This window comes from Canis lupus, chromosome 1 (genome assembly GCF_048164855.1).
Source record: "Canis lupus baileyi chromosome 1, mCanLup2.hap1, whole genome shotgun sequence".
NCBI classification, from domain to species: Eukaryota; Metazoa; Chordata; class Mammalia; order Carnivora; family Canidae; genus Canis; species Canis lupus.
In genome coordinates this window covers 48,442,571-48,465,715 of record NC_132838.1, presented here as the reverse complement: position 1 = coordinate 48,465,715, position 23,145 = coordinate 48,442,571, and the positions used below count along the sequence as shown (strand labels likewise).

The window sequence follows — 23,145 nt, the reverse complement described above, 5'->3', positions numbered from 1 at the left end:
CACCCTCAAGAGCCCTGCACTCACGAAGGCACCCAGGAAGCTCTCACCTCCACCCTGGGTCCTTTCCATGTCCATGTCCTTGGGGCCCCTGACCCAGCTCGGACTTCACCATCCCCTGTCCTACCCTCTTGCGGCTTTCCTGCAAAGCACACATGGTGCCATCAGGTAATCAATATGTGTTAAGAACAGGAAACACCCCGGATGAGTGCTAGGCTGTGTAGGCAGTTTCCGAACACACTCCTGCTCAAATGGGAATGCCCGCTTACACTGCACACAGGTGAGCGTGCAGGTCCCTGGACCACAGACTGAGGCACTCAGACCCACACCTGCTCCCTGGGCCTGTCAGTCGGCAGACAAGGTGATGGGGTAACTGGTTGAGAGGCTAAGGCTGGGGGAGAGGCTGGGGACCTTGGGTGGCATCTGGGAAATCTGGAGTTCCCCAGCATCACTCCCTCTCTCATGGTTCATCTCTAACATTTGCCCTGACCTTACCTTTCCTGACTTTGACCCACTCACTTTGGACACTGCCCAAGGGCCAGAATAAACACTCAGGGGGACACGGACTTAGAGATTTTCTGAAAGTCCTAGAAGAGGACAGTCATGCTGTCCAAGTGCTGCCATGGGCACGCCTCTCATCCTCTACATATTCAGAGGCGTTCAACCCGGAGCGGGGAAAGGCTCAGCCTGGCATGGGCAGTGAGCTCAGCCTGACGTGGGAGGAAATTCTACGGATTTGAGTGAAACCAGGTAGCAGCAGGAGGTTATGAGTCATTAAGGGAAAAGGTTAAGTTCTTCCCAAACCTTAAAACACACACATGCACACACGTGTGCACACATGCATGTGCCTGCGCACACACGTGCATACACTTTACCAAGAGGACGCCCATTTGCTGAGTGTTCCCTTTCTGACAGTCACAAAGCTGTCACTTTAAGACATTACAACGGGGTGACAGTGGTAGAGACTTTCTGCCCACACATCTTATTTAGAACTCTTTTAAAAAGAGACAAAAGAACTGGCATTTCCCGATGAGTTAACACAGCTCTTGGTCAGAGGTTTCCTGTCTAAAACTTCAACCAGGAATCCCTTTCCTTGCACAAAACTGAGCTTGGGAGGACAACAATCACTCCCTCTGAAAGGGTTCGGCTTCCTGGCCTGCAAGGTTCCCACTGTGGCTTTTTAACTACCAGACAATATTCTATTCAGCCTGTTTTTTCCTCAGGGGGTTGCTACATTTATCTCGAATAATGGCAAGTCCCGATTCCTGTTGCAGGAGGGGAGGAGGAGGAGGAAGTCTGAACAAAACACCAAGACGAAAGACCCCGTGTCCCCCAGATGTTCATAAACTAAATGTTCTTACCTGATGAATGGGACATGGTATGGACGTACAAAGATATACAGACAGACGCCCACCAGCTGTGCCGAAGTCAAGAGAATGTACCTATGGGAGCGTGAGATGGCCTTCTGGAGCTGCTCACCCCACATCTTCCTGTTGGTGGTACTGGAAGAGAAGAGAAAGAAATGATGCCTTCCAGTCTGCTGGACATGGGCTCTCCCACCAACAGACTCCTTCAGCCTTTATTCTTTTTGTAGAGCTAGTATCCCACTGTCCCCACTCCCATGTTACTGCCATGCCTTAACTTCTGCAGTGGACTATCTGTGTATTTCTGGTTGTGTCACACACATCACAGCACATACCTCACTCCCCCGTCACCTAAAACCCAACACAGCACCTTGCTCATCAAGAGCTGCATAGATCAGGTTTTATTATTTGTTCAGAAGGTTCCTTGAAATTAAACTAGGAAAGAAGTCCAGTTGACCCTATACAAAATGTTAATGCAGCAGTTTTCTTTTCCTTTGGATCTGGTGGAGAGAAGAGAAGCCCATTCCCCAGGAAACAGTGAATCAGCACCCCTCCAGCCTGGCCCTCAGCACACACCCTCCAGGTGTGCACACGCCAGCTCACAGCCTCCTCCCTACATGGCCAAGGACACACCTGCCCTTCCCTCTGTTTCCTTAATTTGCAAAGAGGAAGTGGAGGTGTATGTCGGGGGGGGGGGGGGGTGCTGGAGAGCAATCTGCAGTGCCTACACATCGAGGGTCATAGGGTAGTGCATGCAGAAGCAGGACGGACCCAGAGTCCTGCTCCTAGTGAGGCACCTGGCTTGGAAAAACTTTGGGCGAATTTCAGGGTGTGGTCCTGCACCCCTCATGCCCAGACACTCACCTGGCATTGACGATATTCCCTGCGCTCAGTTCCACCATCTCTTCAAACCCCACGGCAAATATGTCAGCTGGGCTGTCCTCATCTAGGACAAGGCAGGAGTTGAAGGACATCAGATCCCACAAGGCCTGTGTTAGTGGACGCGTGGGGCGCCTCGTGTGCCTCTCTGAGCCCAGGTGCACTCGTCCCGATGACTGAGTGAAGCTCCCTACAGATCCCCACCTCCCCTCACCTCCCACTGTGCATGGCCCTGCCCTGTCTCCATCCCGGGGCACCTTACCGACCTCTCCCCAAATCTCTGTTCCTTTGTCTGCAGATGGGACAGTAACCGTCATCTCACAAGGATGTTGTAAAGCACCCATCAGGTGACATGTGTGAAGTGCCCGCCCCACCCGGCAGGTAGTTAGGGCACTGCCCTGTGGGTCCCTCTGGGTGACCCACAGGTGCATCAGACCCAGCCTTAACCCGTTAATGACTGCCTGAGGTGTCCTGTCCCAGGGGACTGCTGTCCTGGACGGTGGCTGGAGGTGAGAACACCCTGCCCGGCTCAAGGTGGTTATTGCTGTTCCCCGGTGGCTGCTGAGGCCTGCTGCAGAAACGTGTTTTATGGGAAGCACAGCAAGCTGAGGGGCTGCCCGTCCCCTCTCTGTGTCCCCTCTAACAGGGAATCAGAGGGGTTAATAGGATCCCTACAGCCACTGGCTGCCTCTCTCCAGTGGCCCCCGTCCTGCCACTCAGCCCTTGAGCTGTGGAAAGGGAGACCCTGCCCTCCCTGAGGCTGTGGGGAAAGGCCTGGCGTCTACTTCCTTTCCTGCTGGCCTCACAGGGCAGCCTGGCACTTCGAGCTTAAATGGCTTCAAGTCTCTCTTCTTTGTTTCAAGAAAAAAAATACCTGTTCCTCCAAACTGCTGGCAAGAGTCGCCACAATCCCTCCTTCCCTCTGAACCTGGCAAGTTCCCCGTGGGGCTGCAGGGCCGCCATCCCAATAAAATCCCCAGCAAAGTGGCAGCCAGCTTGCTGTCACCACCCACCCATCCCTGCAGGCACAGGAAGATGGGGGGGCCCTCAGCGCGTCCAGGGCCTTTCCCCGGTGGGCATTCTGGTCACCACCCACACAAGAATCCCAGGAACCCCACACTGTGGACCCGAGCCACCCTGTACCTCAAGGCAACGGCGGGGGGTGCGGGTGCCCGTGACAGTACGGGGCACAGACCCGAGCGTGGCTCCCTTGCACGATCCCAGGTCGCTGGAGGAAGCCAGCCCGCCCACAAATGCCAACTGAAGAGAAGCCTTTATTCCTCAAACCCTGCATCCTGAGGCCAGTATCACCTCACGTGACAGAAGACAGTGAAGTGCCAAGTTTGGAATCACTTGGTTCTTAAGGGGCACGCAAATTCTTTTGTGACTATGTGACGCAGATGAGCAGACGGAGGCGTCTGGGGAGAAGGCTGGGACAGGGAAGGCTGGGACAGGTGTCCTCGGCCCGGCCCCACTTCCCACAGTAACGCAGCCCTGAGCACATCCTCCTCCTTAATGACAGAGCCCTTCTGAAGAGCCAAACCCAAACTGCAAAATCTCTCTCTGTGGCAAGAGAGACCTCCCCGCTCTGGTGACCCTTCCAAACATCTGGAAAAGAGAAGGCGCCAAGTAATTTGCCAGGTGTGTTCTGGAAACAGAGACCACAGCCCTTTCCAAACTTTCTGAGGACTGAGGGCACCACAGGCCGCATCTCAAGGAGTCGTGGGCTGCGGGAAAGGTCAGCCCGGGGCAGGGGGGTCTCGGTGGAATCTGTTTCAGGGTCAAGCCGCAGCGCTCACCCTGGGATCCCGGGAGGCCCGAGCGCGTGGGGGAGTCGAGGAGCCAGTCGGCCAGCTCGGCCGTCCCCAGGAGGTTGCTCCGGAACTGCTTGCCTCCGTTCACGTTCCACGTCCCCGTGGCAATTCGGATCCGCCTGAAATTTGTGAATTCCGACTGGCGCTCAGCCATGGCCCTCAGGATCCTGGGAGTCACTGTGTAGAGGCAGGAGAGGGCATGCTTGTCTACACCGCACAACCACACGCATCCTCCCCAGACTCGGAAGGGGCTCCCTGTCGGGGAGAGGGCTGCAGCCCCTACGGGCAGGGGCTGGGTTTGCTCCCCGCGAGGGTGGGGAGAGGCCAGAGCCCCAGAACCAGTAGACTTCCCTGGGGCATTTGTGCCACGAAGCCCCGAAAACACAGGACCACGCGTTCACTCTCGACGTCCTTTACCCAGACACCACAGGGAGTCTCTGCTTGGCACGACCTCCACCACCCAGTGGGGCTGTCAGCAAGGGGACGCCACAACCCACCCCACTCTGAACACTGGTACCTAAAACTTGAAATGTTTTAGGGTAAGTGGCTCAGTTAGTTAAGTATCTGCCTTCAGCTCAGGTCATGATCCCAGGGTCCTGAGATCGAGCTCCATGTCGGGATCCCTGCCTGGCAGAGAGTCTGCTTCTCCCTCTGCCTCCCCCTGCTCGTGTTCTTGCTCGCTCTCTCTCTCTCTCTCTCTCTCTCAAATAAATAAAATCTTAAAAAAAAAAAAAAACACTTTTAAATGTCTTACACCATCTTGGCCTTTTTCATCCTCCATCCCTCATGAGATACTTTGTTTGCATTACCCTGGACTCAAGCCTTTAAAAAAAAAAAATCATTGCTCTGAATCATGTCCATCCTCTGGATATCCGAAATACATTCCATTTTTTTAAATGAGTGACTTACCTCAAATCTATGTCATGCCTACCTATCTACTTAATAAGATCCTGTGCTACTCAGATCCTCTCTTCAGCTTTGACCAAGCTGGCCTGATTTCCAGGTCGACGCAAATAATCACCTTGGTGAAGTGAAGCCAAGCGAAAGTCTTTATGGAGGAATGAAAACAGCAAAGGGGCTGTGAAACCATTTTAAGCATGGGCAAGTTAATTTTTCAAAAAGTTCTAAAACTTATACGGTCTTATAAGGAAAAATGCTGGGTTCCCCCTTCTTCTCTACTAGCTCTATAACATTTATAGGGTCTAGGGGATAAGAAGCCATTAAAATTCCCTCAAAGAAACCTGTAGCTCATTTACAGGTAGAAGTTAAAAAACAAAAAACAAAACAAGAAACCAAAAAGAAAAAACCCACCAAAAAACCACCCTCCCCCCAAATTCTAAAAACCATGAACTCCTAGATATAGAGAAGGTGTTGAGGGGGTTGGGGGAGAGAAAGATGAAGGGAGTCAAAAGGTATAGTTATAAAGTCAGGAAGTCCTGGGGATGTAATGTACAGCAGAACCACCATAGTTGATAATACTGGGTCACCCATTCCAAAGCTGCTAAGAGAGTAGATCTTAAAGGATCTCATCATATGAAAAAAATCTTTTGTAACTATGTGTGGTGATGGATATTAACGAGACTTACTGTGATCATTTCACAACGTACACAAGTATCGAATCATGATGTTGAACACATGAAAGTAATACAATGCCACACATCAACTATATATCAACTAACAACCCCAAACCTCTAGCTATTGACAGAAGCATGGCAATCTTGCCCCGAGAGCAGGAGGTGTCCTGATCCCCGGAGACAATAATTTCTTCTCCTTCTTCCAGTTCAGTAGGGTCCTGGGACCATAACAAACAGGGGGCCACTCTCACGGGAGACTCCCTGGGACAAATGATACCTGGCGATGGGACCAAGAGCCCACTGGGGCTGAGACTGTACACGGATGCCTGCAGTGCCTTCTTGACTTTCTCCCTCCCCTTGGAAATATGTAAGAGTGGGCTCCCATTCAAGGCCAGAAAGCACGGGCCCCCAAGAAACAGTGATGGCTAGTACTGTATACTTATTTTGTATATTCTTTTGCCTCAATCATGCCAGGATCAGGTTATCATTCAACTAGACTCCGTGCCTATAACCCAAAGCCCTACCAGAATTACTCAAACCAGCCAATTCTAAGCTGTTTACCCTGTCCTGCCTTTCCGGAGGAAACCCCACTGAAGAAAATCCCAATAAACTCCTGTGTGGCATGCCCTCCATGTCTAGGAGCTGCAAGTCTAATAAAGAAATTGTTAAACTAAGGTAAAATTGGTAGATAACGTTTTATGTCTCCGGTGTAAAACATTACAATTCTACATCCGTACACCTACAAAATGATCACCACCCAAAGTCTGGTTACCATCTATCACCACACATTCGACAGCCTTCACCCACACCAACCTGCTCTGGTAAACACGGATCTGTTTTCATCTGGAAGTTTGCTTTTGTTTTGTTTTAGATTCCAAGAGCTAAGTCACGTGGTATCTGTCTTTCTCCACTTGACTCATTTCACTTGGCATAATACTTTCAAGGTCCATCCACGTGGTTGCAAATGGCAGGACTTCATTCCTTTTTGTGGTCAAGTAGTATTCCTCTGTGCGAGTATGTGTGTGTGCATGTGTGTGTGTACATGTCACATCTTCTTTATCCACCTACTGATGGGCACTTGGCTTATTCCATATCTTGGTTTTGTAAATAATGCTGCAATTGGGGCACCTGGGTGGCTCAGTCAGTTGGGCAGCTGCCTTTGGTTCAGGTCATAATCCCAGGGTGGTGGGATCGAGCCCCATGTCGGGCCCCCTGCTTTCGGGGAAGCTGCTTCTCCCTCTCCCACTCGCCCTGCTTGTGCTGTCAAATAAATAAAATCTTAAAAAAAAATAATGCTGCAATAAACATAAGGGTATGTATAATTTTTTGAATCAATGTTTTTACATTCTCCAGATAAATCCCCCAAAGTGGAAGAGTGGTATCATATGGTAGTTCTATTCTTAATTCTCTGAGAATCTCCATACTGCTTTCCATAGTGGCTGTGCCAATTCATATTCCTAGGAACAGCACATGACGACTCGCTTATCTTCATAACTCTCTCCAATGCTCGTTGCCTTTTTGGCCAGTGTGAGGTTATATCTTATTTTGGTTTTGATTTGCATTCCCTAGTAATTAATGATGTTGAACATCTTCTCATGTGCCCATTGACCATATGTCTTCTTTGAGATCTGCCCATTCAGATCCTCTGGCCACCTTTTATCAGGTTGCTTGATTTTTTTGTTGTTACTGGTGAGTTGTAGGAGTTCTTTACATATTTTGGATATTACCTCTTATCCAATATAGGATTCAGAAAAATCCGTTCTCATTTAGTAGGCTGCTTTTTATTTTTATTTTTCTGGTGGGGGGGGCGGTGAGGCAGGGAGAGAGGCAGAGGGAGAGAGAGAGAATCTAAAGCAGACTCCTGATCTTGATGCAGAGCTTGATCTCACAACCCCAAGATCATGACATGAGCCAAAACCAAGAGTTGGATGCTTAACTGACTGACCCATCCAGGTACCCCCTGCCTTTTGAGTTTTTTTTCTTTTTTTTTTTAAGAGTTTATTTATTTGAGAGAGAGAGAGAGAGAGAGCATGTGTGCACAGGCAGGGGGAGCAGCAGAGGCAGAAGGAGGAGCAGGCTCCTCACTAGCAGAGAGCCCAATGCAGGGCTTGATCCCAGGACGGGGATCTTGACCTGAGCCGAAGGCAGTCACCCAATCGACTGAGCCACCACCAGGCACCACTGCCTTCTTGTTTTGATGATGATTCCTTTTGCTGTCCAGAAGTTACTCAGTTTGATGTAATCCAATCTATTTGTGCTTCAGTTTCCTTTGCCTTTGGAGTCAGATTCAAAAAAATATTGCTAACACCAATGTTGGGGGAGCTTACTACTTGGGTTTTCTTCTAGGAACTGTATGGTTTCAGGTCTTACATTCGAGTCTTTCATCCATTTTGAGTTGACTTTTGTGCATCGTGTAAGACAGTGGTCTAGTTTCACTCTTTTGCATGTAGCTGTTCAGTTTTCCCAACATCATTTATTGAAGGGACTGTCCGTTTGCTATTGTATGTTCTTAGCATCTTTGTCATAAATTTGCAGTCCATATATGCACGGGTTTAAATCTGGGCTCTCAATTCTGTTCATTGTTCTGTGTGACTGTTTTTATACCAATACAATACTGTTTTACTATAATTTTACAGTTTAGTTTGAAATCAGAGAGCTGGATACCTCCACCTTTGTTCTTTTTTCTCAAGATTGCCTTGGCTAGGGCAGCCCGGGTGGCTCAGCGGTTTAGTGCTGCCTTCAGCCCAGGGTGTGATCCTGGAAACCCGGGATCGAGTTCCATGTCAGGCTCCCTGCATGGAGCCTGCTTCTCCCTCTGCTTGTGTCTCTGACTCTCTGTGTCTCTCATGAATAAATAAATAAAATCTTTAATAAAAAAAATTGCCTTGGCTATTTGGGATCTTTCGTGATTTCACACAAATTTTAGAATTCTTTGTTCTAATTCTGTGAAAAATGCCAGTGGAATTTTGATAGGGATTGTACTGAATCTGTACATTGCTTCGGATAGTATGCACATTTTAACTATATTAATACTTCCAATCCATGAGCACAGAATATCTATTTATTTGCCTGTTTTTCAGTTTTGTTCATCACTGTCTTACAGTTTTCAGAATATAAGTCTTTCATCTCCTTGGTTAAATTTATTCCTGGATATTTTATTCTTCTTGATGCAACTGTAAATGGAATTGTTTTCTTAATTTTCAGTCTGATAATTTGTTACTAATGTATAGAGACATCAGATTCCTATATGTTGATTTTGTATCCTGTTACTTTACTAAATTCATTTATTAGTTCTAACGGTTTTTGGGTGGTCCTTTGGGTTTTCTATATATAGTATGCCATTTGCAAACAGTGGCAGTTTTATTCTTCCTAACTTGGGTGACTTTTTTCTTGCCTAATTGCTGTGGGTTGGACTTCTAATATATGTTGAATGAAAGGGGCAAGACTAGGCATCCTTGTCTTATTCCTGATCTTAGATGAAAAGCTGAAAGCCTTTCACCATTGAGTATGATGTTACCTGTGGGGTTGTCGTCTATAACCTTCATTATGTTTAGGTAAATTTCCTCCATATCCACTTTGTTGAGAGTTTTTATCAGGAATGGATGTTGAATTTTGTCAAATGCTTTTTCTTTATATATTCTTTTTTAAAAAGGATTTTTATTTATTTGAGAGTGCGTGTGAGAGCATGAGTGGGGGAAGGGAGTGGCAAAGTGAGGAAGAGAAGCAGACTCCCTGTCAAGCAGGGAGCCCAACTCAGGGCTCGATCCCAGGACCCTGAGATCATAACCTGAGCCAAAGGCAGATGTTTAACTGACTGAGCCACCCAGGTGCCCAGATCAACAGGATTCTTATCCTTCATTTTGTTAATGTGGTGTATCAGCTGATTGATTTGTGGATGTTGAACCATTCTTGCATCACTGGAATAAATCCTTCCTGATCATGGTAAAAACAATCCTTTTGATGTGTTGTTGAATTTGGTTTGCATATTTTATTGTAGATTTGTGTGTCAGTGTTCATCAGTGATCCTGGCCTACAATTTTGTTGTGGGTTCATGACATCCTAGTCTGGTTTTGGTATCAGGATAATGATGGCCTCATAAAATGAGTTTGGAAGTATTCCCTCCTTTTCAATTTTTTTAAAGAGCTGAGAAGGTCAGGTATTAAAACTTTTTTGCATGTTTGGTAGAATTCACCAGTGATGCTTTCAGGTCAAGGGACTTATGTGTATTAGGAGGGTTTTTGTTGTTTGTTTTGGTTTTAATTTTCAGCTATTCCATTTTATTTTTCAAAATATCTCTGCCCAACAGGGGACTTGAACTCACAACCCCAAGATCAAGAGTTGCACGTTCAACCAACTGAGACAGTCAGGTGCCCCTTGGGAGGTTTTTTATTTTTAATACAACCTCATTACTAACAATCGGTCTATCTAGATTTTGTATTTCTTCATGATTCTGTCTTGGAAGAATGGCATTTATCCATCTCTTCTAGGTTGTCCAATTTGTTGGCATAGAATTATGTGTGAAGTCTCCTGTGATCCTTTGTATTTCTGTGGTGTCAGCTATGAATCTCCTCTTTCATTTCTGATTAGTCACTTCTTTTTCTTGGTTAGTCTAGCTATAGTTTAATCAATTTTATCTTTTCAAAGAACCAATTCTTGTAGATCTTTTCTACTGTTTTTAAATCTCTATTTCATTTATTTCCCCTCTGGTCTTTATTACTTCCTTCCTTCTAGTGACTTTGGGCTTCATTTTTTTTTTTTTTCTAGTTCCTTTAGTTGTAAAGTTAGATTACTTGAGATTTCTCTTGCTTCCTTGAGGTAGGCCTGTATTGCTGTGCTCTTTCCTCATAGAAGTGCTTTTGCTGCATCCCAAAGATTCTGGTATATTGTATTTCTGTTGTTTGACTCTAGGTATTTTTTAAATTTCTCCCTTGCTTCTCTGATCACCCATCACCGGTTGTTCAGTAGCATGTTGTTTAATCTCTACATTTTTGTGGGTTTTTTTTCCAGTTTTCTTGTAATTGATTTCTAGTTTCATACCATTGTGGTCAGAGAAGATGCTTGACAGGATTTCAATCTTCTTGAAATTATTAAGATTTGTCTTGTGGCCTAACATATGACCCATCCTAGAGAATGTTCCATGTGTACTTGAGAGGAATGTGTATTCTGTTGGCTGGGGGGTGGAATGTTCTGCTTATGTCTGTTAAATCCATCTGGTCTAATATGTTGTTTAAGGCCAATGTCTCCTTACTCATTTTCTGTCTGGATGATTTATCCATCAATATAAGTGGGATCTTAAAGGCCCCTACTATTGTTGTATTGCTGTAAATCTCTCCCTTTAGACGTTAACATTTAAATATCATAGTGCTCATATGTTGGGTGTGTATATATATATTTACACTTTATGTCACCTTGTTTAATGGACCCCTTTATCATTATGTAATGCCCTTCTTTGTCTCTTAATAGTCTTTGTTTTAGAGTCTCTTTTTGTCTGTTAGGAATATAGCTACAAACATCTTTTTCCAACCTTTCACTTTTGGTCTGTATTTTTTTTTTTTTTTTTGAGAAAGAGAGAGAGAGAGAGAGCAGGGGTGGGAGAGGAAGAGAAAGAATCTTAAGCAGGCTCCATACTGAGTTTGGAGCCTGATGCCCAATGCAGGGCTCTATCTCATGACCCTGAGGTCATGACCTGAGTCAAAGTCAAGAGACAGACACTTAACTGAGCCACCCAGATGCCTCTGTATGTTCTTACTTCTGAAGAATAAACTTTGTTTTTTCCTGAGCTTCCTCTTGTGGCTGCAAATGACTGACCATTTCATAAAAGAATACAAATCACAGCTGTAGGCTGCTTCTCAAGTGGTCAAGCTCAAGACACAGGCCAGAAGTGCAGGGCATGGAAGCTCAGCTCAGGGGAGTGTCTGCTACCTGCCTTTTGGGACTACCTGAGGAGGAGCAGGAAGGGCTATCTAGCACACCCACCACTCCCACCCACTCCTTCTGGGGGCAGGGCAGCTGGACACCTCCATGCAAGTGGAGTGGGAGCCCCCTTACCCAGCAGGGCTGTGTTGTCCAGAAGCATCCTTCCTTTGTCTGCAGACTCCTCAGTGTAGACATCCCCAACCAGCAGCAGCTTGATGGCCTCTTGCTTCACTCCATCAAAGAAGTTGGACTGGATAGTGCGAGACACGGACCGGGCCCCATCCTTCAGCTTACCCACCTGCCACAAGCCAGACCATAGGTGGTATGAGGGATTCATGCAGGCCCTCCCTCTCTCCCTGTGGCCTGCCCCTACCTTGGCCTTCCCTTCTAGGGCCCGGCTGCCTGTGAACATCTTGCTCAGGCTGTGTCCATTCAGAGACCACATGGCTTTAAAGGATTCCACAAAGCGGTCAGCGATGGGCTTTGAATTCAGGCCGAGGCTCTCGAGCTGTAGATGAAGGACCTGGATAAGAAATATGGGACAGATGTCACTGTCTTCTCACATGGAAGCTCCCATCACCCATAGCTGGTTCGGGGGGAATGTCACCAGGCATCATTCTGGTGGGTTCCTTATTTGGCAGGCTGTGGCTCATTCTGTGCCTCTCCAAGAATCCTTATAGCAAAGAATGGGGCTTCCTACCACAACTCACCCAACCTGATCATTCTATCAGCCCTCCTCTGCCCCCCTTACTCCTAACCTCCTCTATCCCCCACCCCTGAGCACCAGAGGGATGGAGAGCAATCAGGGATACCCAGCAGGCAGTGGTGACTCCATGCCTTCCCCCCAGTGGTGAGCAGGAGAGGTGAACCAGGTACTGGGCCAGCAGGCCACTAGACAGACTGAGATCTCCCTCCCAGGCTTCAGATTCAGCCTCATCTCAGCCAGCTTCACACTGCCCTTGCCCAACTGGATATCCACAGCAATCATTACACAGAACCACTGTTATTCAAGGTGGCACCTGGCAGCTTTGGGCCACCACGTCTGGGATGCATTCCTCAAAGAGTGCCTAAAAATGGGGCAAAGGCCAGCCAGGAAAACCTCGCTCTTAGCTTCCCAGCACATCTCTGCCCCACATTCCCACTGTTAGAAAGTTAGCCCAGTGAGGTCACCCTCATCTTGCCAATGGAGGCATGGGATATAACCCAGGTGGCCCAAGGGGCCTCACACAACAGGGACAGACCTCGAGTGCTATGAAGCTCTGCACTGTGTTGGTTCGGTCCAGGCAATCAAGACAGTTCATCCGCAAAGTGCCTTTCTGAAAACTTTGAAAAACAAGAAATGCAAATGGTTACAAATTGTAGTTGAAGGACCAAGGGCCATAGCACAATGGCCTACATATGACTGGAGGCCTCCAAGAAAACTGGTGCCCACACTCACCTATTCTGGTAGCCCACCAGAAGCCCCAGAACACACCCCAAGGGACCCCAGCACTGCTGGCGTGGCACATACACTCTTGGCCACCTGCACGCCTAGGTTGTTATAACAGATGCCAATTCTCACTATTTGCTACAGTTATATCCTAAAAAGTTACCATGAACAATCAATGAATTGAGAGGCACCTGGATGGCTCAGTTGGTTAAGCATCGACTCTTGATTTTAGCTCAGGTCATGATCTCAGGGTTATGAGATTGAGCCTCGCATCAGGGTCTGTGCTCAGTGGGGATTCTGCATGCGAGTCTCTCCCTCTGTCCCTCCTCCTGCTCTCTCCACCCCATAAAATAAATAAATAAATCTTAAAAAGAAAAAAAAAAACAATTAGTGAATCGAACCATTAGCAGATTAGCCAATGCCAAACTACTGCTCCCAGGGGAAATCCAGGGTTAGGTTCCTACAAGCCTCTGCTCTCACACATCTTCATCAACCACTCAACATACAACCTTGTTTTATGTGTGTTTCTGTTTAAAGGCACTTTAATATAGTTTGTTGACTTATTAACACTGGATTCCTAGCCAACTGCACTATAGCTAACATACCCAAGCAAAGCTTCTCTATCATAGGTATTTCCCCATCTGACACATCACAGCCACTTTGTGCTTGGGAACACCTTACAGCTCTTTGCACTACAGTTGGGGAGAATTTTAAACAGTGAAATCACCAATAAAATGCACAAAAATGTGACCATGTGGCACTACACAGACCATAAAAAGGATGCTTTATAGTAGAAGAGCTGAAACCAAAAGGCAGAGCATCGCCTTGTTCTCCCTCAGCTGGGAATGTGGCGTACTGAGACACTCGAAATTTTCACAGTTCTGAGCATGTCTGTGAATGACTATGAATGGGCTGTAAGTATTGATTTGGGGGTTACACATAAACGTTAGCAATGGACAAATGTGCAAATACAGAATCTGTGAATGCAGAGGATTGACTGCATTGTGATTTGAGGAAGGTAGGCTTCCTTTTTTTTGCTCAGCTCTGAGCAGGAAAATCTATACCCCATGCCCTCCTGGCAATGGGGCTGATGTTAGATGTTCCTCTTCACTCTCATGGGCTTTCATCAGTTTGAACAATGAATTCTATGGCCACCATAGCTCCATGTTTTAACCGAGTCCCTTTATTTATAATTTATTTTGCCAGAAAACCAGGTTTTGCCACCTACTCACAAAATTCAAAAGCACATTCTGAAGGTGGGGAGGGGAAGAAGGCTGGAACCTGGGGTCCCCCCCATCCCTGAGCCTGTGGTCCAGGAAACTGCACTTGTTGGGAGGACCCCTGGCTGCTCCGCCAGTCACCCAGCAGGAGGACGAGGACGCAGGTGGAGACTCACCGTGGACTTACATTCTCGCCCTTGGTGAACACGTCAAAGTCATCCCAGTGGAGCTTCAACTGGGGCCTCAACAAATTCTCCAATTTCTCTAGCTTCCCACCTTTGGCCAGCTGATGGAAGTCAAAGTTTATCATAGGTGTGTCGCCGGCGTGGCAAGAAGCCCAGAGCAATTTCTGAAAGTGGAAAGGGAGAGAGTGGCAGGGGAGCGAGGGACCACAAGCCTCGCAGGCTGGAATCTGTGAGGCTACCCCAGGCACTCGCTAGAGCCCACAGTTTATTTTAAGGCATGTGGTGGACCAAGCTGTTTATCAGTCCCGACCCTGAAAGGGAAAAACAAAGACTTGCGGATGAGGCTGCAAAGAGCATCTTGCCTGCAGCAGGGCAGAAGGGCCTCCCTGGGCAAAGGACAGCCGGAGGTTCAGCCCCCTGGCTCACAGCCCTGAATGGACATCCCCCCACTGCAGGGCCCTTGGGAGGGCACTCATGAGGGGAGGACCACGCTATCCTGTAGGCACGCAAGTGCCCTGGGCCCATCAGGGACAGCACAGCCCAGCAGGCTGTGGAGCTCATAATCCAGCTCCCTGTTGCCCAGGTAACCAGTCCCATCCTGACAAGTGCAAGCCCCAGGGGGGGTGTGCTCAGTGGTGCCCAGTTCTTGCATCAAGGTCCCTGTGAGGGGGGAGTGCCAGAGGCATGGTCCCTTGAGACTTTAGGATGGGGTGACAAATGGTCAGGGTCGGTGGGCCCAGGCTAGTACAGGACCCAGAGGGGAGGCAAGGCCAGAGATGGGGGTGCATAATAGGTGGACCCCAGGCAGCTCAGTGTTCCTGACAGAGGCTTTGCCTTCCTCCCACGTGAGGAACCTCCCAGGCAACAACTCAGCTTTCTTGAGAGCCCTGTGGTAGATGAACCAGCTGCCTCCCCAGAGCACCGGGGCTCAGACCCGCCCCACCCTGGACCCTCCTGTGTAGCTTCAGCTTAGACTTGTCCAGAGAGTCTGATGACCTTGAAAGATTAGAAGGGCTTCAGAAAAAAAAAAAAAAAAAAAAAAAAGAAGGGCTTCAGGCCTTCTGGTCCCTCCAACTCAAAGTGCCCAGCGCTGTACCCAGAATGCCAGGCAGAGCGTGGCTCTGACCATCAGGAAGGTCTCGCTATGAAAAAAAAGTCAGCTGAACTGACCTGTGTACTTCTTGGTGACTTTACATTTTCGAGTGAGCACCTTGTCCCACTGTGGCCTGATGATTGCAGGCTGGCTGCTGGTGCCCGGACTTCAGGGCTGACAGAACCGCAGTTCGGTGTGGCACCGGCAGGTCTCCTCCAGTGGCATTCCCCTCCCCTCTCCTACCTGCCCCCCCCCCCCCCCCCCCGCCACCTGGGCCACAGGACCACTGCTGCCTCCTACCCCACGAGTGACAAAAGAGCCCATCATCAAGGGGGCACTTCCTCCAGATGATGGGGACCTGAGGGGATCCCCTCTCCATAACTCAAGACATCAAGGGAAAAGAGATTCTGTTCTTTTTTTTTTTCCTTAAAATAAGCTGTCAATGTTGCTGCCAAGATGGTTGGGTGGGGAGATACTCAGCAAGCTGTTGCCAACAGCAACAAACCAAACAGGAAAAGCAGGTCTGGCCAAATGAAATTGGCCACCAGGAAGTCTGCTCTGAGCACATGGCTTTTCTGAGCAGAGGGAAAGGAGCACCCACTGGGTTCAGCTCCTACCAGCCAGAGGTCAGGAGTTAGGAAGGCAGCAAACGCTGCTTCCCATGAGGTGAAGTCTGGTTTCACTCTCCCCATAAGGGGCTTCTGTGACCTTGGAACAACCAGAGGGCTTTTCTTCACTTCCCATGGGAGACATGGGCCACTAGGATAGGAGTGTGGTCATCGCCCACAGCTCATTCTGGAGCTTTTTTCACCTAGTGGACTGAATATCCTTGGGACTCTGGGAACAGGGAGAGGCCCTGGGCAAGGTGGGGCGAGGTAGGTGGAGCCGTTCCTTCTACCTGTTCCTTCCCTGTTCAGGCCCCCCTGCTCCCACCCCTGAAAGTACCCAGAGGAGCCGGGCAAAGGAAGCAGCTTTCAGGGACAGCCCAGAAGGGGACAGAAGATTTGAAGGTTAAAGTTATTAGCAGGAGGAAATCATGTAAGATTCCTTGCTTTAACTCCACCAGGAGCTCTGAACAACAGCTCCATGCCAGGTGCCCTGCAGGTGTTTGGGTGAGCTTGCCAGGAGGCCCTGGCCTGCAGCAGAGCCAGACCAAGGAAGGAAGGGGGAGCTCAGGCTCCCAGAGCAGTGAGGGGCAGCAGGGCGAAGCCCACATGTGTGCAAGGTGGTGGTGATGGGGGTGCGTGCGTGCACGTGTGTCCAAGAGAATGGGAAAGAGGCCTGGCTAACCTGAGCCCTCAAAGCCCCAGTGGGAGCCCCGGAGGAAATGCAGCCAGAGATGGGAGATGCTTTGTTTTGACTTTGAGCAAATTCCTAAACCATCAGTTCATAAAAATTAAATTTCATAGATCAGGAGTCCAAATCACCTCATGCTACAGAGCTGGTGGGAAAAAAAGAAGCCTCCCCAAACATGGGGAGAGCACTGCTGTCCAGTCCAGCACAGAAGCCTGCCTCTGAGCGGGGCCCTCACCTCACTCACCCACCACCCCACCACCCCGGGCGCCAAGAAGCAGCACGGCGTTTACCTTGAAGGCTCTGTTGAGCACCTCCTCTCCGCCTCTGCTCCCCAGCAGGTTTACGACCACTTGCTTCCCATACTGCTCCTTCAGAAGCACCATGTGTCTGCAGTGGAACAGGGCAGCACCGTGAGCCCAGGTCACCAGGACACAGGCTGACAGCCCCACTGTCGAGGGGACGGGGTGCAAGAGGCACCTGTTTGGCACTAGAGGGTTGGGAGGCGCTGTTTCCCAGGACCCAAAATGGGGAATTGCGGGGATGAGCAGAGAACCAGTCTCTCCTTGCCATCAACCTCACTGTCAGGGTACAAGCATGTCAACAGCCTGCTTGCATGCAAGACAGGCCAAGAATAACTCACAGCATCTCAGACTTCTACGGAGGCATAACATCAGAGGAAGGATATGCCGGACTTTCTGTCAAGTACCACTATTAAATCTAGAACAGCTAACTCAGCCTTTTATTAACCGAACCCTAGAAGTAAGACGTGCACATTTCTGAACTTAATCTCTCATTTCACTTAGTACCTTCCTTCTCTAAGCTAGAAAAGCTGGTAGGAGGTCTGTTAACCTCCACGTCTAACTTTTATCTAAGTGCTATATTTTATTACGTGTAACCCAAACAAGAAGGCACAGTAAAATTTCAGGCTTTAGGAAAATAGCCCTAGATCAGAGATTTTTAAAAATACATTTGTTGTGGGGCACCTGGGTGGCTCATTTGGTTTTGGCTCAGGTTACTGTCTCAGGGTTGTGAAATCAAGCCCCACACGGGGCTCTGTGCTGAGCACCAGAGTCTGCTGAAGAGTCTTTTCCCTCCTTCTGCTCCTCCCCCTGTGCGCACTCGCTCTCAAATAAATGAAAAATTTTTTAAAAATACAGAAGTTGAAATATTATGGAGAGACTAATATTTATGCCTTAGCACTAGCTTTTGAAAAGTTAACCTTACAATCTTAATAGGAGGAATGCTTAAATATAATTTTAAAAAACACAGGGAAAAGACCATGCAAAAAGCAGATGAAAACCATATTTTCATCGTGCAATGTTTATAGAAAAGATAGAAAAAAAAGACTAGAAGATGGTGTGCCACTATATTAAAAGTGGTGGAATTTTTTTTTTTTAAGATTTTATTATTTATTTATTCATGAGAGACACACACAGAGAAAGAGGCAGAGACACAGGCAGAGGGAGAAGCAGGCTCCGTGCAGGGAGCCCGATGTGGGACTTGATCCCTGGATCCCAGGATCACGCCCTGGGCTGAAGGCAGGTGCTAAACCGCTGAGCCATCCAGGGATTCCCAAAAATGGTGGAATTTTATGTAACTTAAAATTTGTTGTACAAATGTACAAAAGTACATTTTTGTACTTTCCAAATTTCTAGGATGACAGGTTTCTTTACACAAAATGTTAAGTTAATTAGAACCAATTTTAGCCCAATAAAGGAAAGGTTATTCTCTCACCAACTGTGATCGGGGGTAGTTTGTTTAGGCCTCTGCTGACTTGTTAAGGGTGGGCTCCTATCTCTACTTGGCATAATTTTCTAGGGATGCTCCTGACAGCCCCACCCTCCCTGAGGTGTCCCCACCCTGGGAAGAGGTAGGGCTCCATCAGATCCATGCAATCTGGGTGAAGGTATGAGAAGAAATGGAGTGTGCATGACTCAACCCCTCTGGGCTCTTCTGCGTCTGCCCCGAGAGGTGTGTCCTGGCCAGAGGTCAAATGCATGGAGCCAAAGGGCAGGCTCTGCTTTGGTGGCAAGTTTGAGCTTCCCAGCTCTGTTAGCCACTGAACGAGCATCTGTGATCTGGGAGTGAAATGCGAGGAAGCCACTGTGGCCCACATGCAGGCCCCCTCCCACAATGCAGCTTATCAGAAATAAGGCTGATGTGTGACCCCGCCAATGCTGCACCTGTTGTCTCAACTGGTTCCAAACCCAGAGGTGGAAGAGAAACAGTATCGCTCATCATACCAGCCCCAAGCATCTTAGATCAAATTATTCCTCCCTTCTGAGCTATTCCTTTATCTGTACCACAAAGCTAATCCTCCTCCTGGAAAAGATGGTTTTGAAGACTAAACAAGACAAATAAAAGTGACAGCTTAGTGCCTGGCACGTGGGAGCTGGTTTTCCTTTCCTCTTTTAAAAAAAAAAAAATTTGTAAGAGATGTATTTATTTGAGAGGGGGGGAGGGAGAGAGAGAGGGAGACAGAGAGAGACAGACAGAGAGAGAGAATGCACATGTGCGAGAGCACAAGCACACAAAGATAGAGGGAGAAGCAGACTCCCTGTTGAGCAGGAAGCCTGATGCAGGACTCCATCCCAGAACTCTGGGATCATGACCTGAGCCGAAGGCAGATGTTCCACCCATTGAGACACTCAGGTGCCCTCCTTTCCTTCCTTTTAATTTTAAAATAATACACCTATTAGCAATACACTACAACTCACCTCAGGGCTCCCAGGGGGAGCACTGGAGCCCACATGGAGGCCAGTGAGACTCAGCCCGGCCTCCCTGCTCTGGGCACCCAGGGTCCTTCCCCTGCCTGCCCACCTGGGGACTGTTGTGTGGAGCTCCTTGGAGAACTAGGGGACTTTTCAGGATACCGGGAGTCAGGTACGCAGGGCACAACTGAGTGGCCAGCAGGGAAACACACTCTGGTGTCTGCCCTGGGACTGCAGATGGCAAGTAGCTCCACACAGAGAGGGAAGAAGGAGCAGGGGCCCAGCATCCTGCATAGGTGAGACCCCGGCACCGCTTCCATAAAGGGTTAATACCTCCATTCAAACTCTACCAGGGAAATGAGATCCTCCTCAGGCCAGCACAGCCAAAGGGCTGCTCAATGTACCCCCCCTTCCCCCAGACAGGAGGTGCCCAAGTGGTAACAGTGAACAACCCACGGAACAGTACAGCATTGGTCACAGGTATTCCGTGTGTACTCAAACAACCCAGGTTTTGTGGGGTGGGTTAGGGGGGATGGTTAAGGGATTGACTCTGGACTAAACACATCAAAGACTGGAGAAACTCCGGATCCCTGGGTGGCGCAGCGGTTTGGCGCCTGCCTTTGGCCCAGGGCGCGATCCTGGAGACCCGGGATCGAATCCCACGTCGGGCTCCCGGTGCATGGAGCCTGCTTCTCCCTCTGCCTGTGTCTCTGCCTCTCTCTCTCTCTGTAACTATCATAAATAAATAAAAATAAAAATAAAAATAAATAAAATCTTAAAAAAAAAAAAAAAAGACTGGAGAAACTCCTGAGAGCCCCATGATATGCCAGAGATGGGGGGCACCCCTCTGGGGGCCTGCAGCCCTGCTTCTCAGGATCCCCAGTGCCCCCTGCGGTGGGTCTGCTGGACAATCATGTGCCCTTGCTCCTACAGGTCACTGAAATGAGTGCATCGGAGCATCACCCAACATGTAGCCAGGCAGCTCCTACCCTGGGCCTGTGAGGGCACATGGATCTCAGCTGCCTCCCAGCTAGGCTGCTTGAGGAAGGGAGCGTGCAGGGAGCCACGTTTCCAGTGGCAGCGGCCTGTCAACGGGCTCATGGTCTTGAACACTCCTGTGAGAAAAGAGAGGGCTCATCCTCAGTGCACACACCACGCACTAACAGGATTTAAAAATGTTTAAGTCAGCGTAAACATGCCAAAAAAAAAATATATATATATACACATGTATATATATTTTATATGTATATACATATATTTTAAAAGCTCATCAACACAAGGCCTTTGAAACAAGCCCAGGAGGCATGTCCTTTCCCTTCTACTTGTGGTCAGCTGAGGAGGAATCTGTTTTCAATTTCCTAGGAATATGTAATGCAGATCAGCATCTCCAAAAGACGAATCCATCTACACAACACGCAGGACACACTAACAGCATTCTGAAAACAGGGAAGAGCATTTTTATCTGCACATTACACTTCTCTCCAGAGTGACAGCCCACTAGTCATCATGAGCTCATTAGCGGTCACGATCGGGCTGCTGTCACCAGTCTGTGGTAAACAACAACGATGCATGCAGATTTAACGTCCAAATCAAGCTTCGGGTAGAATGATTAATACACTTAAAAAAGAATCACTCTTGGAATTTTGACAACATTCACTAATTTTTAAAATTAGTATTTAGATTAAAAATCCAAATATTTTAAGAGGCAATTAACTATTTCAAATACAAGTTACTGTTTAGGTCAGTGATGGATTTTAAAAAAGTTCTGTAACAGGAAATGTGTAATGGTCAGTCTGTGGTTCAAAAAATGAACTACAAAAAAAAAAAACAAACAAAAACAAAACAAAACAAAACAAAATGAACTACAGATCTGCCAAATGGTTTTCTAGAATGACACATAAAAAACTAATAGTCAAATCTTTAGTAGCGGGAATTGGAAAGACAACAGCACTTTTACTTCTCACTTTATACCTTTCTATACTATGACTTTTTAAGTATGGGAATGTATTACTTTTAAAAGAAAAACAAGCACCCAGAAATATCCTATGATTTAGGTTATCCCTTGTTAACTAGGACAAATGGATAAAGCTTTATTAAAAGGAAGTGGTAAGATAAAATAATTGCCAAGGGCTACCTCAGTCTTCATGAATTTTCAGGAAAATCTGAGAGCCACTAAAAATCCCATTTTGTAAACTCCCCTCCTCTTGCCCAAAGAACCAAACTAAAAGGCAGACACACGTCCAGGGGTTGGGGCCTTCCCGCTGTCCCCTGTGGTGCCATCTCATGGCGGGGTGGGGGGAAGACTCTCCAAAAGGATGACAGGCTTAGGACGCAGACAACCCTACCTGTCAAAAGCAGGGGCATTGGCTTCTAGGCCTCTGTTGAGTCTCAGATGATGAGAGCCAACCTAAAGTAAAGAGAAAAAACACTAGTGATTCCCCTTGCTCTGTGAACCCAGGAAGTCCTTCCCCGACCCCCTCGCTGCCATCCAGGCTGCACGCAGCAGCCTCTCACCCCTTGTCTGGCTGTGCTGCAGCTGGTCCTAACTGCAGCATGGACCCGGCGCTGGATGGAATCCTTCCAAAGGCAGAAGAGGAATCTCAGGATCAGCCCATGAGGCCCACGTCAGATCTGCAGACCTTTCCACAGTGCACAGGGGAAGGTAAGCCAACCAGGAGAGAGACACCACGTCCCAACCTCCTCTGCAAGTCTGGGGACCTCGACCACCCCTAAAATCTGAGTTACCGCTACCTGCAAACTAATTTGCCTTATGATTTATAATTACCTATTTAACACTGAAAGTTTAAAAAACAAACTTAATGCAGCATATTATTGCGGCCAGCTTGAAAAGGCTCTCTCTGAACAAACCTGTGAACACTGATCTATAAAGCACAGTATTGCCTTATAGTCTGATGAATAAAATAGGAATTCATAAACCTATACAGATGGCCGAGTGGATGAGTGGACAGATGAGCAGAGAGGTGGGCAGGTGGATGGGGGAGGAGAGAGGGCTCTTCCTTAGAATACCAACTGATAAATGTGGAGAGAGTGGTGGGAAAAATCACCATTTTACAACCATCACAGCAAAGAATGGTTCAGCAAAAATCACCTGTTAATAGTAAATATTAAGAGAGAGTTTGATGAGGAACAGGACACTAGCATGGTCTGAGTCTGCTCATAGATGCTTATTATTTGAAAAGGAAGACCTATTCACGATGAGTGAAGAAATGGAGTAGCATTGTGCCCGAGCGATGGAAATCAACCTCACTGATGAGGGGGCACATGGACACCGTGGGCTTCCAGTTGGGATGCTCTGACAAGGATGTGGTGGTGTCAGGGATCCACACCCTGAACCTGATCATAATGAAACACCTGGAAACCCCCACATGGCACCTTCAATTTAAAGAAAGTCTGCCTTCTCCAAAAATGTCAGTGTCCGAGGGACAGGGGCAGAGGAACTGTTCCAGATCAAAGGAGACTAAAGACATGACAATGAAGTGCAGGACAGGGTCCTGGCCTGGACCCCTGACCGAAGGGGTAAAGGCACCATGGTGGACACTATGGGGACAGTTGATAAAACTGAAATGTGGCCTGCAGGTCAGTTTAGAGGACTGTATCACTGTTACACCTGCTGAACATGTACCCATCCTGTGCTGATACATGAGAA

At 47.9% G+C, this 23,145-nt stretch overlaps 1 protein-coding gene across 3 annotated transcripts in view; it reads right to left on the bottom strand.

Annotated features, from left to right (window-relative positions):
- The window catches only part of SYNJ2 (synaptojanin 2), a 98,485-nt gene that overhangs the window by 23,939 nt on the left and 51,401 nt on the right, over positions 1-23,145 (bottom strand). For all 3 annotated transcript variants that reach the window (XM_072829096.1, XM_072829103.1, XM_072829112.1), the window contains exons 6-14: positions 21,824-21,885; positions 17,058-17,154; positions 14,370-14,542; positions 12,786-12,867; positions 11,918-12,067; positions 11,677-11,842; positions 4,040-4,231; positions 2,226-2,307; positions 1,359-1,499 (exon numbers count right to left, since the gene is read on the bottom strand). In XM_072829096.1, coding sequence (XP_072685197.1) covers positions 1,359-1,499; positions 2,226-2,307; positions 4,040-4,231; positions 11,677-11,842; positions 11,918-12,067; positions 12,786-12,867; positions 14,370-14,542; positions 17,058-17,154; positions 21,824-21,885 — 1,145 coding nt within the window. The remainder of the gene's footprint in view (positions 1-1,358; positions 1,500-2,225; positions 2,308-4,039; positions 4,232-11,676; positions 11,843-11,917; positions 12,068-12,785; positions 12,868-14,369; positions 14,543-17,057; positions 17,155-21,823; positions 21,886-23,145) is intronic.